The sequence below is a fragment of the Triplophysa dalaica genome, chromosome 17 (assembly GCF_015846415.1).
Source record: "Triplophysa dalaica isolate WHDGS20190420 chromosome 17, ASM1584641v1, whole genome shotgun sequence".
Taxonomy (NCBI): domain Eukaryota; kingdom Metazoa; phylum Chordata; class Actinopteri; order Cypriniformes; family Nemacheilidae; genus Triplophysa; species Triplophysa dalaica.
In genome coordinates, this window is record NC_079558.1 from 10,714,668 (window position 1) to 10,733,466 (window position 18,799).

Here is an 18,799-nt window from a genome sequence, read left to right on the forward strand (position 1 = left end):
ATAAGAGTCCTCATGTTTCATTGTCCTGGGCGCGTTCATTGTAAGTTGTACCTGTACGCTGTCTGATCTGTTTGCTGTCTAAGATTATCCTGTCTGTAGCTGAGTCCTTGTTCCTTGTTCCTTGCTCCTGGTCCCTGATTCCCTGTCTAGTAAGTGTTCATGTCCAGTGTTCATGTCCAGTGTTCATGTCCAGTGTTCATGTCCAGTGTTCATGTCCAGTGTTCATGTCCAGTGTTCATGTCCAGTGTTCATGTCCAGTGTTCATGTCCAGTGTTCATGTCCAGTGTTCATGTCCAGTGTTCATGTCCAGTGTTCATGTCCAGTGTTCATGTCCAGTGTTCATGTCCAGTGTTCATGTCCAGTGTTCATGTCCAGTGTTCATGTCCAGTGTTCATGTCCAGTGTTCATGTCCAGTGTTCATGTCCAGTGTTCATGTCCAGTGTTCATGTCCAGTGTTTGTTGTGTTAGTTTAGTCAGTCTGTGTCTTCATAAACGTTAATTATTTATCCTGTCTGGTTTTCCCCATTGTGTGTTTTGTTTTGTCATTTTATAGTGTTCTTTGTTTATATGTTCAATAAATCCCTGTTACCCCAATCAATCTCGTCCTGCCTGTGTGTGCCTGCATTTGGGTTCTTGCCACGCAAATCGTGACGATACATATATACACAATTGTAGTGTTTCTTGGGATGTGAGAAGACGTTCGGTGACATTAGCTTTTTTTGTCATAAAACTTTGTATCGGTTTACACTTTCGATAAAATCCTTTTATTTGACCCTGACTTTAATTACCCTGCAAAGCAAACATTTCACAAAACCTTGAGGCAACCAACCCATGCCTCTTCATGGTTTCAGTTTCCATTCTGATGTTCACCCTCCCAGCTCTGGAAATATTAATGCCGTACCCATGCACCCTCTTCCTCATCAAACAACATCTAGAACATACGGACTCAGTCCAAGATGAGGTAAGTGTTCTTTAACAAATACATGTTATGATATAATTTTTAAGCTAAACATTTGAGATTTTACCTTCTTGCTAAACAAGCTCTTTGGATACCCTAGTTACTTCACCTAGTAAAAGGACAAATATGTGATTGTAAAAGAGAGCTCATTTGAAATTCACATTCTGCAAGAGCTTGTTTATCTAATGCACTAAACATTTTCAAGAATTTAAAAGTGAAACTAATCTTATTCAAGAACTATTTTGAATACTTTCGCCTCTCTGATCACCTTGAGTTCTATTTTATATAATTTAAGAACAAATCATTTACTGCAATAGTATGTCTATGTGTAACTGGAGTCATGTGAAACAGGAGACTGTCTATGTTAACGATTAACTCTCTTTGTCTGGTGTCTAAAAATAAAATTTAGTTGTTCATTCTCTCATTAGCTGACTCCACCTTTAATCCTCCTAGTAGCATGGCCTTGTAATCTAACACTACTGTTTAGCGTGTTGACAAAATGTCTATATGTTCTTTTGTAAGTCGCTTTGGCTAAAAGCGTCTGCCAAATGAATAAATGTAATTGTAAGTTTAATACAACATTAATGCTAATACACAATAACAAATTATACCATTATAAATATGTGAATTTCTTATGCAAATCATTTCTATTTCTTCACCAGTATGGATCATGATACAGTTTTGAAAACAAAACTTGACCAGCTGGAATGTCACTTTACCTGTGCTCTGATTAAAGATGACTTAGATCTACTTAGCGTTCTCAATAGGATTGATGAACAGCTTAAATTGGATTACAATATAAAAGAAACGCTCGCACGAATTTACAATTCCTTAGCATATGTGAAGTTCCTTCAAGGGTTTCTGGAAGAGACACTTGGCAGTCTCATGGCATCTGTGCAGCTTTTCAAAGAGTGCCATGAAGAGGAATTCCACAAAGATCTCATTGTTACCCATGGAAACCTTGCCTGGATAAACTACCACATGAAGAACTACAAAGAGTGTGAAAGTTACCTGCAGAAAGTCCTGAAGATAAATGAAAACTTTTCATCTATTCCAGAGGTGATTGGTGAGAAGGGATGGACCTTTCTTAAATTTAAGCAAGTATTATGAGAGAGCCAAATAATTTTTTAAGAAGGCTTTAGATCTGAAACCAGAAGTTCGCTCTGTATCGAACAGAATATAGATAATTCACTTTTGAGAATTCATCGGTAATCAAGCAACTGAGACGAGCAATTGAAACAAATCCTGATGATGATGTTCTTAAGATCTACTTAGCTATGCAACTTGTTTTATACAAAAAGTACAAGGAGGCTGACAGCTTGGTAGATGAGGCTATAGAAAGATCTCCAGATCACCCTCATGTCATGCGATATGCTGGAAAATTCTTCAGATATAGAGGATGTGTGGACAGGGGTATTGATTTGTTGATTAAAACCCTCGAATATTCACCTAATTCAAGCCTCACACATCATCAATTAGCTCTCTGCTATAAAAAAAAAAAAATCCAACTGCTGCGGGAGGGAAATCATCATGCCAGATCAACTTCTGTTCAACAGATTCGTGATAAGATCATCTTCCATTTAGAAATGGCTTTTACTCATGCACCCTGCTTCATCACAGCAATGAGTGATCTAGCACTGCATTATGGAGAACGGTGTGAGATTCCAAGAGCTGAAAAGATGTTTCAGATGATTTTCAAAACAGCCAAAGAGAAAAATGATAATCTACATGTGGTTAATTTTTATTATGCTGAATTTCAGTTGTACTGCAACAGACGTGAAGCTTTAGCTATCATGCACTACATGGAATGCCTGAAGATGAACCAAGATTCACCTGAAGGGCAGAAAAGTGCTCGTGGTTTAAGAAAGATTGCAGAGAAGTGGATTTATAAAAACACACAGGACGGGGAGGCTTATGGGATAGTAGGGTTTATTCACAAAGAGAAAGGCAAGGCAAGGCAATTTTATTTATATAGCACATTTCATACACAGTGGCAATTCAAAGTGCTTTACATAGAAGAAATTAAAATAATAAAAAGAAATAAGAGTAATTAAAACAGTTTATAAAAGTAAAATACAGTACAGTACAGACAGTCGGACGAACATTGGCACAGTGCTCATTCATTAAATGCATAGCTAAACAGATGCGTTTTGAGTCTGGATTTGAAAGTGACTATTGTAGAGCACATCTGATCCCCTCTGGAAGCTGGTTCCAGCTGCGGCTGGCATAATAGCTAAAAGCAGATTCACCATGCTTTGAGTGAACCCTTGGTATTTCTAGCTGATATGATCCTAGTGATCTGAGTGATCTGTTGGGTTTATATTCATTGAGCATATCTGCAATGTATTGAGGTCCTAGGCCATTGAATGATTTATATACCAGTAATAATACTTTAAAATCAATCCTAAGTTTAACTGGGAGCCAGTGTAAAGACCTGAGGACTGGTGTGATATGTTCATATTTTCTAGTTCTGCTCAGAATCCTGGCGGCAGCGTTCTGTATGAGCTGCAACTGTCTAATGGTCTTTTTGGGAAGGCCAGTGAGGAGTCCGTTACAGTAATCCACCCTGCTGGTGATGAAAGCATGAACAAGTTTCTCTAAGTCTTGTCTGGAAACAAAGCATCTAATTCTTGCAATATTTTTCAGATGGTAGTATGCTGATTTGGTTATTGCTTTGACATGACTACTGAAACTAAGGTCTGACTCTAGTGTCACACCAAGATTCCTGACTTGATTTTTAATTGTTTGACCCCTAGAGTGAAGGTATGCGTTCACCTTGAGAACTTCATCTTGGTTTCCAAATGCAATTGCTTCAGTTTTGTCTTTGTTTAATTGAAGAAAGTTTTGACACATCCAATTGTTGACTTCATCGATGCATTGGCACAGGGAGTCAATGGGACTGTAATCGTTAGGCGATAGAGCTAAGTAGATCTGTGTGTCGTCTGCATAGCTGTGGTAAGCAATTTTGTTCTTTCACATTATTTGGCTCATTAGGAGCATATACAGGTTGAACAGGATTGGCGCAAGAATTGAGCCTTGAGGGACTCCGCATGTCATGGATGTCCACTCAGACTTATGATCTCCTATACTCACATAATAACCTCTCCCATCTAAGTATGACCTGAACCATTTTAGGACTATCCCAGAAAGCCCCACCCAGTTTTCCAGCCTGTCAAGAAGTATGTTATGATCGACAGTGTCAAATGCAGCACTGAGGTCGAGTAGTATCAGCACTGATAATTTGCCTGAATCAGTATTTAAGCGAATATCGTTTATTATCTTTATGAGCGCTGTCTCTGTGCTGTGATGTGGTCGGAAACCAGATTGAAAATTGTCAAAGTATGCCATTCGCGCATAAGAATTTATTCAGCTGATTGAAGACAACTTTTTCAATGATCTTGCCTATGAAAGGAAGATTTGAGATCGGTCTATAGCTGCTTAATATGGTCTTATCCAGATTGTTCTTTTTCAGGAGGGGCTTTACAACTGCAGTTTTCAGGGAGTTTGGAAAACTCCCAGAGAGAAGTGAGGCATTTACCACTTCTAGAAGATCTGCTTCTAAGCTGTTTAACACACTTTTGAAAAATGATGTGGGAAGTGTGTCAAGAGAACAGGTTGATGTTTTAAGGTGTTGTACGGTTTCTTCCAAAATTGTGCCATCAATTTCTTTGAAGTCAGACATAGTAACAACTTTCTCAGGTGGTTTGATTATCTGTCTAACCCCAGGGCAACTCAAGGATGTGCTGATCACCTTTCTGATATTATTGATTTTCTCACAGAAGAAAGAGGCAAACTCACTGCACTTGTTGTCTGAGAGCATTTCACTGGGAATCTGGTTTGGCGGGTTTGTCAGTCTCTCTACAGTAGCAAAAAGAGTGCGTGTGTTGTTTAAATTACTGTTTATAATATTTGAGAAGAAAGTCTGTCTAGCTTTGCCTAGTTCCATATTAAAAGCATGTAGGCTGTCTTTGTAGATGTTATAATGGACTACAAGTTTTGTCTTCCGCCATATGCGTTCTGCTTTTCTGCATTGTCTTTTCATATTTTGCACTGCTGTTGAGTTTCTCCAAGGTGCTTTTTGTCTGCCACTCTTCTTCCTGACTTTCACAGGAGCAATATCATCAATTACAGTTTTAACTTTTGAGTTAAAGGAATCAAGGAGAAAATCAACAGAGTCTGCAGATATGCTTGGTGTTAAGGATATAGCCTTCATAAATAGTACACTAGTGTTCTCATTTAAGCATCTCTTCTTGACAGACACAGACCTAGCTTCAGTGGCAGGAGAGATCAATATATCAAAGAAAATACAGAAATGATCAGACAGTGCTAAATCCTTGATAACAATCGATGAAATGTTTAGACCCTTACTGATAAGTAAATCTAGAGTGTGCCCACGATTGTGTGTGGGTGCATGTACATGCTGAGTAAGATCAAAAGTTTTTAAAACAGTATTGATTTCTTTTGCCATATTGGTTTCTGCATTATCTATGTGGATGTTAAAATCTCCAGCAATGGCAAAACAGTTAAACTCTGAGGTAATTGTCGATAACAGTTCTGTAAAGTCCTCAGCAAAGGCTGGAGAGTATTTTGGAGGCCTGTAAATAATGATAAGTAAAATGCGTGGAGCACCTTTTAACACAATACCCAGATATTCGAAAGACAAATAATTCCCAAATGATTTTTGCTTGCATTGATAGATATCTTTAAAAAGAGCAGCTAGACCCCCACCTCTCTTAACAGCTCTGCAAACACTCATAAAAGTAAAGTTAGGGGGGGCTGCTTCATTTAGGATTGTTGCACTGCAGCTGTCTTCTAGCCAGGTTTCATTCAGAAGCATAAAATCCAGATTGTTTGTGGTTATTAAGTCGTTGACTAGAAGTGATTTATTTTTAAGTGAGCGGATGTTAAGGAGTGCTAACTTAACAGTCTTACTTATCCCCACAGCAATATTAGTTCGACGTGTAATAGGCACCAGATTAGTTAGGTTTGCAGTACGGCTATTGAAGGCCTTAGACTTTCTATCTTGTAATAGAACAGCAATAGAGGAAGATGCAGGCACACTGGGTTCCCGCTTGTTCTGTAAACATTTGAGAAAGTTACTGTTATCAAAACGGGGACCCGACACACATCACTGAGAGCTGGTATCAGTTGTTTTCGGTTCACCTCGAGCAGATGAAGGAAGGTGTGGGGCCTGGCGTTGTGGCAGAGGCCGAAGAATTCTCACAGGAGCGGTAGGGCGAGCTGGGCCCGCAAGCTTTGCTGCAGGCTTCGAAGTCGGTGGTAATGGAGCCTGTCTTTTTTTGGTTGTTATCTGGGGGCTTGCAGCAAAAGAGTGGGATAGTCTGGTTCCAGCATACACCAGTTCTTCCATTTTCTGTGATAAGCACAGAAGGGGCGAGGCTGGTGAGAGGGAAAAGGTGTCTGGTGAAAGGTCCCGTTGCTCTGCTGTTATCGGAGGTTGTGATATGCTGTCCTGGCTTCCCTGGCTGTTTTCCAGGAAGTCGTCCTTGGGTGCTGAATCTTCAAGCAGTTCTGATATGTCTGTCTGTGATGAGCTCTGTGGGCAGGGCTCAGCTGAGATTGTGTCCATGAGCAGAGGTTGTTGTGGCGGAGTGGTGTTATCATGTCCATTTTGCTGCTGAAGTGAAGTCCCATGGTCATTCATACTGTGTCCAGATGTGTGTGTGCCGTTCAGATTGAGTGGATTGGCACAAACTGCAGAAGGATGATTGAGGGAGAAGTAAATATTATCCTTTAACACTATTGAACCAAGTTTGTTTGGGTGATGCCCATCCCGATGAAAGAGTTGTCTCTGACTCCAGAAAAGATTGAAATTGTCAATGAAGTTCACTCCTTTTATATTGCAGGTTTTTTGCAGCCACGTATTTAGCCCAAGTAACCGTGAAAACCTGTTTGTTCCTCTTGCTGGGAGAGGTCCACTGATGAATGTTTGAACTTTCAGTCTTTCAAGTGTTTCAAAAAGTTCATTGAAATCCTTCTTAAGGAGTTCTGACTGCTCTTTATGAATATCATTCTTCCCCACATGAATGATGAGTTGATTTGCAGTCTTATGTTTCATCAGAATATTCTGAAGTTCCCTGTTAACATCAGAAGTTGTTGCTTGTATGGAAGGCAGCACGTAGTTGTATCCCTGCCGCTAATGTTTCTGATTATGGAGTCCCCCACTATCAGAGTCCTGGGCTCTGCTGCTCTCTGAGCGGAGTGCCGGTGTCTGCTCAACCTTGAGCGCCAGTTAGCATCAGTGTTAGCTACTGGCCCATTCAGTCTGTGTTCGATCACATTCATCACGTTTGGGGATTCCTCATTTACATTCATTAGCACTTCAAATCTGTTCTGAAGATGTATAGGCGGTGGTAGGAGACTAGTGTTTGCAATCCTTGTCAGAGCTGTATCTGGGGTAGAGGATGCTACTGCAGTAATATGTGATGCTCGTGACAGTCTGATGTCTCGAGTGCCTTTGGGTCTCGCTCCCTGTTTGTGCCATCGATTAGTAAGTCGATCGGCTTGTTTCTCTACCTGTCGAGGAGCACTAGTTTTATGGGACTCACCGGTATGCTGAGGGTGTCCATGACGAAGCTCCGTTGTGTGCTCCGTCTGGTTTGGTGGTCTCGTAAGTAACTTTGTTTCAAGAACTGCAATCCTTTGTAAAAGTCTGTGGCAGTTTGTGCAGTAAGTAGATTCCAGAAGAGGCATTTTCTCTTATCCTTTGGGCAGTTGTGTTTTCCTTTCCCGGAATGTAAGCTGGTCGGGTAAAAGAATTCTCAGTTTTTGTAGTAATCCAAACTTTGTCGTATGAGCACTGTGCTGATTTGCTAAAGTTAAAATTAGGTGATAAAAGGAAATAAAATAAAAGAAGAAATAGGGGATAAAATGTCAAAGCGATAGAGCAAAGCGCGGAGCAGTAAGCGTGAGCGTCCGAACAGTAGCTGAGCAGGAAGTTGAAAATCAGAAAGGAGAGAAGAACCAAGCCATTGAGTGCTACGAGAAAGCTTTGAGTTATGTAGACAATGATGAGTACCTGACTAATCTTTGTGCTCTCAGGCTGTCAATAGAGAAATTACACTTTATCAGCATTATATTAATATGTAAGGTAGCATTTAGTTCAATTACTTGGACCAATTTTACAGTTATATACTCATCAACATTTTTGTAAAATAACATTTGTGCAGAGGAAACTTAAATTTAGTTCTGTCTTAAAATTAATTATTCTGTTTGTCAGAATATAAAATATTCCTTTTTATATTAGAATTACACTGGCACAAACATATATCTTGTTAAATGAAGCCATACATATTTTAAGACTATTTTTAAAAATCTTATATTTTTGTTCTGTATTTGTTAAAACAATGATGAATGTTGGAAATATTTTTAACTCCTAGAAAATATGGAACTGTATGTATACATTTATTGGTGAAAAATAAATAATTTAAAATATTGTTTTGCTTTTCCCCACCACAACCTCAACTGTCAATGCACTCATATCATGGTCTGCCCTGTCAGAAAGGATATGTAGGCTAATTAGGATTTCACATGAGTGGATCATTTCTAGTTAGTTACAGTCAGAATTTGACTTCAAAATAAGAAAATACTTCAAGCTTTATATGTCCAATTAATCTAAAAAAAACACATTGGGTACATTGTTCGAGCAGCAGCAAAGCATCTTACAGGCCTTATCTCCCCCCAAATCTGAATAAGAAGCATATAATGACCATCTTAGGTTATATAAGGATGAGTTTGTTGCATACTCTGCTGCTCTCTTTAGGATAAAGGATCACGAGGAGTTCAGAAAGGTGCTACAAGCTGGGTCCCCAGGCTAGGATTGAAAATCACTGGTCTAGTGGGTTAACCGCTTAATATGCACAGCTCCCATGGGAAATACGTTTTTTACATTTACATTTATTCATTTGGCAGCAGCTTTTATCCAAACCGACAAACATTGCATTGTAGTTTTCATTTTGTTTCTAAGTATGTGCAATCCCCTGGGATCGATCCCAGGGGATTGGCCATGTTAGCGCCATCTAACCACTGAACTACAGGAAAGCTGAAAGCATGTCTGCATTTTTTACCTTTGTTTTACATAAATATCACACCAACAATCAAAACATATGACAGCTAAAACACACAACATTCATGTTCTGAACTTGCATAAGCAATTAATACATGCACGAAAAATGGGGCACCTACCATCTAGGGTTGCCAAGCATCCCATATAATACAGAATGAAAGTATACCATTCAATATTCAAAATATCTTCGACTACATCAAATCTTTTGAGTTATGATGTGCCTAATTTAAGTAAGCAGAACTATCAAGTTTTGAGTTTGTTGTATTCATTTTATTTCCTTTTCATTTTGAACATTTAGTAAATCTTAGGAGTCCACAAAATGTGCCTGTTTCAGCACGATTTTTTGCACGTTTCAGCTCAAAATACACAATAGATATTTTATTATACTGCTCTCTACATGTCCATTTTTGCCTTTGAGGAAAAACATGCTTTTGGTGTGTGTCTCTTTAAATGCAAATAAGCTGCTGGTCACCACGCCCTGTTTGGCAGAAATCGCAGGGCTAAGCGAGCCGGTGCCTCAAGTAACAACAAAACTGAGGAGAATGATGATTAAGGGAATGAGTAACACTGTCTGATATTCCCCTCAAATCATCTGTCATCCATGCGGGTTAAACATGAATAAGCATCTTTATTCCCAGTGTTGTCAAGAATTTGGTTCTACTTTCAATGAAATGTCTTAGGAAAAAAAGCAAGCATCAAGTCTCCTCAAGGCTGATACAGTAAAGTTCACATAATCTTTGCTTACTGTACTAGCATTTATTATATAAAACGTAACATTGCAGATTATACACAAATTGTATAATGGTTTAATCCAGCCCAATGGAAAATTTCCAGCCCAATGGAAAATTTCCAGCAAAAAAGGATCAATAAAATCCACCCACTCCAACAAAAAACAGCCCAAATTTTAACTGCCAAAAGAATGTTATAGAAATGTATTGCAATGACAATCAACGAGGATAATGACCATTATATCTCCTTAAAACGAACTTTGAAAAGATGAAAAAAAATTATTAAACCAGGAAAACAGGTCAAACGGATCAAACATAGCATTAAAGAGAGTTGGAAAATATGACTTATATGTCCAGACACCAATTCAAAGCAACAATAAAGAATTTAACCAACGACTTTAACCCTCAAAAAACATATTTTGTGCAAAAAGATCCTACAGCGCTAAACTGCTTTTACTTTCATCACAGTCCTACAGCTGGTAATAAGAATTCCCCTAATTTACACTCATCCTAAGATCATCACCAACGGTCAAATAAAAGCTTCCATGACTTTAACATCGGTTGTGAAAGCTGTTCTGTGTAATAGACTGATATTTTGTGTGTGTGTGTGTGTGTGCGCATAGCCTACCTCTAATACACTTCTATGAAATGTCCTTTGAAGTCTTGCTTGCAAATGTCTCCTGGTCAATCTGCTTATTTCATTATCCAACTCGGGTCCAATATAAAAAGGCAAGACAAACAGTTCTGTTATTACTGTTAATTAATATAACCTGTCTGACGCCTTTCGGGTCCGGTGTCATTTCCCTCGCCATAGTAGGAAAAATAATTTGTGATCTCTAACAAAGGCTGACGTTTGCACATCCACTAGCAGGCCTTCGTACAATTCGATCGATCCGCATGTTTTTAACTGATGAAGTGAAGGAGTTCGGAAGGAGGGACGGTATATAGATAGGAAGAAATCCATTGGTTTTGTGAGAAGAGGAACAGCTGTGGACAATAGACTTGAAATATGTGAAATATAAAGCGTTTTTTTAAATTAGAAATATGCACATCCATTGTTACACACCCTTAAAATATAATCAGATCTTAGTGTAAATCAACTCAGAGTTCACATTTTAACTTGGTGTTGATTGAATCTCCTTATTTAAACTGAGTTTTTTATTGCAATTACTTAAAATGCATTTGATCAATCTGCATAATAATTTATAAACAATGTGAATAAAAACCACAACAGTTTAAGCAGAAACTTTGCAAAACACAACATTTATGTCACTGTCAATACTTTTGGCCATAATTGTAGCTATATATAGAACTTAAACTATGTGCCCATGTCCAGAGAATACGTAAACAATTAAATAACTCAAATGGGTGATAGAAACAAACCCAGATAATGAACTAAAGCTTCTTTAAGCTCTGAAACTAGCTGAGTTTGCGCTGATGAAGCTGAGGATCTGGTTGAAAAGGCTCTTGAGTTAACTCCAGTCCAAGTGTGATTCAATACATTATGTGGGGAAATAATTGAGAAACTATGCGTGGTCTATTTGCCTGTTAAAAAAAAGGGCATTGGAATTTACCACAGATTTAGTATTCATACAGCTCTGAGCTACAAACAAAAAGGAGAACAAGGATCAAATTGAAGGTGGGAGATTTCGTCATTTGAGAATCTCATTTGGAAAAGGCTGTCAGACTGAAGAATGGTTTCATTGTTGCAATGCCACAGCTTGCAGCTCTCTACAGTTATGATGTACAAATCGGTTGGGCTGAAGAAGTGTTTTAGACAGCCTTGTTTACAGCTAAAGAAAAACTTTAATTCAAGCACTTTACTTGTATTTTGATGAGTTCCTGCAGTACAGAAAAAAGATGCTGGCAGTTGGCCATCAGACATTACAAAGATTGTTTAAAAATGGCACCTGATTCAAGAGATGGGAGGAGAGCTAAGCAAGATTGTAAAATAAATCGCCAGAAATGGGGATTGTCTTGCAGTTAGAGCGTTTTGCCATCACTCGTGGCCTGAGACTCGCGGCCTGTGAAACAACAACATCAACTGTACTGCAGAGATTAAGAGACAATACGTAAAAAGGAAGCAGCACATCTGCAAATAGTGGGGGTTAATCAAACAAACTTGTACGTATCGGAAAAAAACATGCATCTAAGGAGACCAGGGGCCTCATGTATCAACGCTGCGTACGCACAAAAACGGTGCGTACGGCAGCTTCCACATCCACTGTCGGATGTACTAACAGTGAAATTAATGTGAGAATGTGCATTTACAGCTTTGTCCCTACGCAATGTTTTAATATGAATTCAACGCAAGTCTTTGAACATGAGACCCCAGGTGACTGGAAATTGGGTGGCTTCATTTTCAAATAGAAGTTCGGAAAAGACAGGGAGGAGGCACCAGACATTTGTTGTTGTTAAATGAATTTATTATTTTGCTAAATATATGTTATTTTGTTTGTTTTATTTATTTAGATGTAAATATATTTAAATGTTTATATATTTGTTTTTGTAATACCATTTTTCATAGATGTTTTCAACAGACAAGGAGAAACAAGAGACACAGAAAAAGAGCAAGAACATTAAGAAACCTTTTTCTCAAATGATCTTGTGCCTGTCAGTCATTCAATATCCACTGAAGAGGACGACACCTTATCTCCAAGACAATTCTGAGGAGAAAACAGTCATGTGCCAAGAAAAAATTGAAGTCATGTTTAATGGAATATTCGGTCTTGGACGCAGGCCTGTTGCACACACATGCGGAGCAGTTCTTGACCTACCCTGTAACTACAACTCTTACCCAGAATTTCGTGCAGAGTTTGACAATGTCCTAAATGGAGATTGTTTGCAATGGACATACTGTAGCAACTGAAGCAACTGAAGCAACTTAATTGAGAATTACTGGAACTGCAACTGCAACTGCAAGTTCCATTCCATTCCATTTTCTACCACTTATCCGAACTACCTCGGGTCACGGGAAGCATGTGCCTATCTCAGGAGTCATCGGGCATCAAGGCAGGATACACCCTGGATGGAGTGCAACTTCAAGTTGTGAAATGTAATTTTTGTTCTCTTATTCTATTGTTATTTGTCATATTTTTTTCACATTTTTATTTTATTAAGTCATTCTTGATTTGTATTGAAGAATACGTGTTTTAAAATGGAGTTTAATGAAATAATGTTTTCTTTTCTAATTTCAATTTGTAACGTCAGGAGACAGAATCATATTGGCATTTATACACTCAGTTGAACTTAAAGTAATGAGATTTTGTTTTGAATTGCTATGCTGTAAATCAGTTTACAGTTGGATATATTTGTTTACTAATGTCACAAACGTTTATGTTGAAAGAAAATGTTTATATTACAGAACGGTTTATGGTAAACCCTACATGAGTCACCAGTTGCATGTCATTTTGTTTTTCATTGCAATGAGTTTAAAGTTGAATAAATTTTGTTTATTTGTTACATGTCAGGTATATAAAAATATATATTACATACACTGTTATATATGGGTTCTTTAACATATTGAATAATATTTCAAAAAATTAGGAACCGTGCTCTGAACCCATTAAATGAGTAGTGTAAAAGAGCCATTACCTTCACAGACCATGTGCACAATTACATAATTAACAATAACAATAATGTTAAGACTGTTACCACATATCCTGCAAGTTGTTGCATAAATGACACAAAACAAGCCAAATATCTATATGCACACCCACAGGGGCGCTGCCAGGAATTTTGAGTCCTATGACAAAAAATCAATTTGGGCCCCGTCTGCAAAGCTATTGTCAACACATCAGTAGGACCTAACTGTCCAATCAAAATGGGCCATTGGAATTGTCCTACCCCCCCATACGGCATCCTTTACATGTATGTGTCAGTGGTGGCGTCGTACTTATTCCCAACGTTAGTGTCAAGCCTCTATGGTGGCGACGTACTTATCCACTTCGTTAATGTCACACATCTATGGTGGCGACATATTCTTCTCTCATGTAAAAGCACACGACAGTCTCCTTCGGTAGGTAATCCGTGGCACATTTCAACCGTCATATACACTCACCTAAAGGATTTTTAGGAACACCTTACTGATGACGTGTTTGACCCCCTTTAACCTTCAGAACTGCCTTAATTCTACGTGGCATTGTATCAACAAGGTGCTGAAAGCATTCTTTAGAAATGTTGGCCCATATTGATAGGATAGCATCTTGCAGTTGAGGGAGATTTGTGGTATGCAAGAAGCTCCCGTTCAACCACATCCCAAAGATGCTCTGTTGGGTTGAGATCTGGTGACTGTGGGGGCCATTTTAGTACAGTGAACTCATTGTCATGTTCAAGAAACCAACTTGAAATGATTTGAGCTTTGTGACATGGTGCATTATCCTGCTGGAAGTAGCCATCAGAGGATGGGTACATGGTGGTCATAAAGGGATGGACATGGTCAGAAACAATGATCTGGTAGGCCGTGGCATTTAAACGATGCCCAATTGGCACTAAGGGGCCTAAAGTGTGCCAAGAAAAAACTCCCCCACACCATTACACCACCACCATAATGGCATTAATGAGAAGTTGAACCGGTGTTCCTAATAATCCTTTAGGTGAGTGTATGTAGAGTATGTTAATACATTATGTGCGTGAATATGTTCAGGTGTTTTTTTGCTAGTAAGGGCGAACACTGTGGTTAGTTTCATAGTTTCGTGTTGTGTTGACACACCATGCGGAAGAAGGGTGGTGTGCGCTGTAACTCATTATCATTTAAAGAGACATGCATCAAAACGGGTTGCTGTGAGTAGAGCTGTTTTTGACGAGGCAAGAAGGGTGTTGTTTACACAGCCATTGAGTGTTTTTACGGAAAATATGTTCCAGAGACTTCATGAAGACACTTATAAATCATACCAACTTGTTGAAAGTGCTCTTCTGATGAGTGCTTTAAGGGGTTTAACCTGTATAGCTTGTTCTTTGGTTTTCTCCTGGTCTTAACTCTGTATCTTTTCACTGCAATACTTTTTTCTGAACTCCTTGTGACCCTCTATCCTGAAGAGAGAAGCAGAGAGTGTATCAAACTCATCCTTCCTATATAGCCAAAATGGTCATTAAATGCTTCTTATTCAGATGTCTGGGAGAGAAGGCTTTTTTACTTTTATTTGCATTTTTATTGTCACCTTGGGCACCAAATTAAGGTGGCATAAAGTGGCTTTTGAGGCTTTTTCCTGGAACTGTCCTATAATTAAACTATTTCCTCTGATATAGTGCTTTAGTCTAAGTAAACTGCCATTGCTTCTTGGTGTAAGATATACATGAGAAACGAAAGCCTTTTCTGCCTATTTCTCAGAAAACATTTTAGGAATTTCATTGTTACCTGAGAAATGTCAACTGAAAATTAATGCATCGATTTGAACCCTGCACACATTTCTTCAAGGCAACTTTTCCTTTACTCAACAGCTACCTTTGTTCTACATTTACATTTAGGCATTTGGCAGACGCTTTTGTTCTTTTAATGCCAGGGTTTTGGTTTCCAATCTGATTTTGTCCCTCCCATTTTAAGAAAAGAATGTTAACGCAGCCCATGAACCAGCTGTTCTAGAAGCTATGAAACGACTTTTAGAACATTTCTCAAACAGACTCAGTTCAAGATGAGGTAAGTAATCTATCCAAATTAGTTTTAGGATTTTAACTTGTTGCTGTATCTTCTAGGACACTGTAGTTACTACATATTGTTTAATAAGAGAGGAAACATTTGTTTGTTAAAGTGCTTATTATAAATCATTATTATTCCTATTTTCCAGTATAGTTTATGAGACAGCTTTGAGGACAAAACTTCACACGCTGGAATGTCACTTCACCTGGGCTCTGATAAAAGATGATTTAGATCTACCTAGTATTCTCAATAGGCTGGATGAACAGCTCAAGTTGGATGAAGGGGGAAAAAAGAGACTTGCGCAAACTTACAATGCTTTAGCATATGTAAAGTTCCTTCAGGGGTTGCAAATAGAATCACTTAGCAATCTCATTACATCTGTGAAGCTTCACAAAGAGTGCCATAAGGATGAATTCCACAAAGCTCTCATTGTCACCTATGGAAACCTTGCCTGGATAAACTACCACATGAAGAACTATACAGAGTGTGAAATTAACCTGCAGAAAGTCAAGAACATAAATGAAAACATTTCATCTGTGTCTTTATCGGTTCCAGAAGTGCTTGATGAGAAGGGATGGACCTTTCTTAAATTTTCTTCCAAGTATTATGAGAGAGCCAAAGAATGTTTCAAGAAGGCTTTAGATCTGGAACCAGAAGATGGTGAGTTGAACGCTGGTTATGCCATCGCTCTGTATCGAACAGAATATGGAAAATTCACTATTGAGAATTCACCCACAATCAAGCAACTGAGACGAGCCATTGAAACAAATCCTGATGATGATGTTCTTAAGGTCCTCTTAGCTTTAAGACTGTCTAAATATAACAGTGTAGATGAGGCTGAAAAACTGGTAAAGGAAGCTTTAGAAAGATCTCCATATCACCCACATGTTATGCGATATGTTGGGAAATTCTTCAGAAATAGAGGATCTGAGAACAGTGGTATTTCTATCCTGAGTAAAGCACTTGAACTGTCTCCTTATTCGAGTTTCATACATCATCAGTTAGCTCTCTGCTATGAGATGAAGAAAATCCAACTGCTGCAGGAGGCATATCATCACGCCAGATCATCTTGGGTTCAACAGACTCGTGATCAGATCATCTACCATTTAGAAATGGCTACTACTCATGCACCCTGCTTCATCACAGCAATGAGTGATCTAGCACTACATTACGGAGAACGGCGTGAGATTCAACGAGCTGAAGATATGTTTCAGCTGACTTTCAAAACAGCCAAAGAGAAAAATGATAATCTACATGTGGTTCATTTTTATTATGCTGAATTCCAGTTGTACACCATCAAATGTGAAGCTTTAGCTATCAAGCACTACATGGAATGCTTGAAGTGGAGCCCAGGTTCACCTGAAGGGAAGAAAAGTGCTAGAGGTTTAACAAAGATTGCATGGAAGTGGATTAATAAAAACACACAGGACGCGGAGGCCTATGGGATACTAGGGTTCATTCACAAAGAAAAAGGAGAGAAGAGCCAAGCCATTGATTGCTATGAGAAAGCTTTGAGTTATGGAGACAATGATGAGTACCTGACTAATCTTTGTGCTCTCAGACTGTCCATACAGTAATGACACTCTTAGTTACCCGCTTTCTCAGCATTATATCGTCTGTAATATTACATTTGATTCGATTTCTTGCACTTATTTTACAATTATAAGATATTAATAAGATATCTTTTATAAGACTTTATCATAATTTATCTTTTTCTATTTTTAGAATATACAATATAGCTTTATATATTATAATTATAATCTCATTATAAATTGTTAAATGAAACCATACATAATTTAACACTATTCTGAACAATCCTACATTTGTGCTCTGTCTGCATTTGTTTAAAAGAAAATAATGAATGTTTAAAATATTTATAACACCAAGAGAAAATATGGAACTTTATGTATTCATTTACTGTTAAAATAAATTATTTAAAATATTGTTTTGCCATCAATTGACAAATATGATATGCTGGCATCATCTTCTGTCCTGTCAGAAAGGATATGTAGGCTATAAATGATTGGCGGAGAAAAAAATGAAGGAGATTAGAGAAAATAATCCACCTGTCTCTACATTCGATGTTCATCATTTGGTTGGGCGAGAAGGAATGGGCCTTGTTTAAATTTTCACGTAAATACTATGGCAGAGCTAGATCACCAGGTAGGTCACCCAGGTCAAGGCAATCGGTGTGGGTACAACGCCAACATCTCTCACATTGTTCGCCACCGCTCAGATGGCCGCCAGCCACCAAAGAAATCAACCATTCAACAATCAGCCTAAAAACAGACAGCGTATTGCTCATGGGGGTAAAATCTTAGACTTGAATAAAGTGTAATTACATGATAAGAAGTCTCAAAGGGGCTAACGGCAGAAAGGAAAATAAAAGAAACAAAATTGGTTGAAAATGCACATTTCCATCATTGGACCACTGACTGCATGCACTTTTAAGCCTTCAAGCGGAGGTTTCTCCTCAGGTCGATTATTACCATTTATCTCAAGATTTTAGAAACAGTCAAAAGAGGCCTTGTTTCAGAGGTGGAAGGTCATGTGACGAAGCTGATTTGTTCATGTGTGTCTCCTTGCCTTTGTCTTAATACGTTTCTTTCACAGGCCTTCAGCAGCTTTGAGAACTTGCTCTTCAGGTTCAGGTGTGGCACACTTTGCGTGACTGTGAAGGTTAATCTCATAATGAAGTATGGAGGATGTATGCTTTCTCAAAATACGGCGTTGGAAATCAAATACAGCTTGCCACAACACTACAGTTCATATATGTTTATCTCTTACAACATGCAATATATTGAAAAACATACTCATACTTTGAATCAATACAGGTAAAGTGGGACACATTGTTTCAATTGTCTAAAATGTATCTATATAGTGAATTCAGCTAAATGGGACCCTTTTATCAATTATCCTCATATGTAAATGTCTTACTTTACTAAAAATAATTACAGGAGTATACCATAATTGGATGATTTGGATGCTCTTTTCATGGACAAATAAATAGATAATAAAAAAGATTCTTTGACCCCCAAAAATACATATGTACTATACATAATGGCACAAAAACATGCAATTTTTGGAGTATGCTTAATCCAGTTGATAAAGCTGCTAACATGTCCCTTTGAAGATTTTAAATGTTTTTATTAATTTATTGCTTTCATTGATTATATTTAAAAATGATTAGATTCATTCATATATTTGTTAATTCTATAACAAATTGCATATAAAAGAAAGCATTTTATTGTTGAAGATTGTCAATATTTTGTAATTGAAATATTGGTTTCTTTTTTAATTCAATTAAAAATAACATGATTTTGTGCGTCGTGAACCTAGTATCGAGTTGTAAGCAGAGTGTCTTGTCACATCCCCATGCACTGACAGCTTTG

The 18,799-nt window shown here is 38.0% G+C and overlaps 1 protein-coding gene and 1 pseudogene across 1 annotated transcript; both read left to right on the forward strand.

Moving 5' to 3' along the window:
- The first annotated feature begins 1,621 nt into the window (after positions 1-1,621).
- Positions 1,622-4,487, forward strand: LOC130439429 (interferon-induced protein with tetratricopeptide repeats 5-like; annotated as a pseudogene).
- A 10,835-nt stretch (positions 4,488-15,322) lies between these two features.
- LOC130439242 (interferon-induced protein with tetratricopeptide repeats 5-like) lies at positions 15,323-17,284 on the forward strand. Its single transcript, XM_056771750.1, has 2 exons — positions 15,323-15,407; positions 15,556-17,284. The coding sequence occupies exons 1-2, from the start codon at positions 15,403-15,405 to the stop codon at positions 16,982-16,984; spliced, it is 1,434 nt and encodes a 477-aa protein (XP_056627728.1). The 5' UTR covers positions 15,323-15,402; the 3' UTR covers positions 16,985-17,284.
- The last annotated feature ends 1,515 nt before the right edge of the window (positions 17,285-18,799 follow it).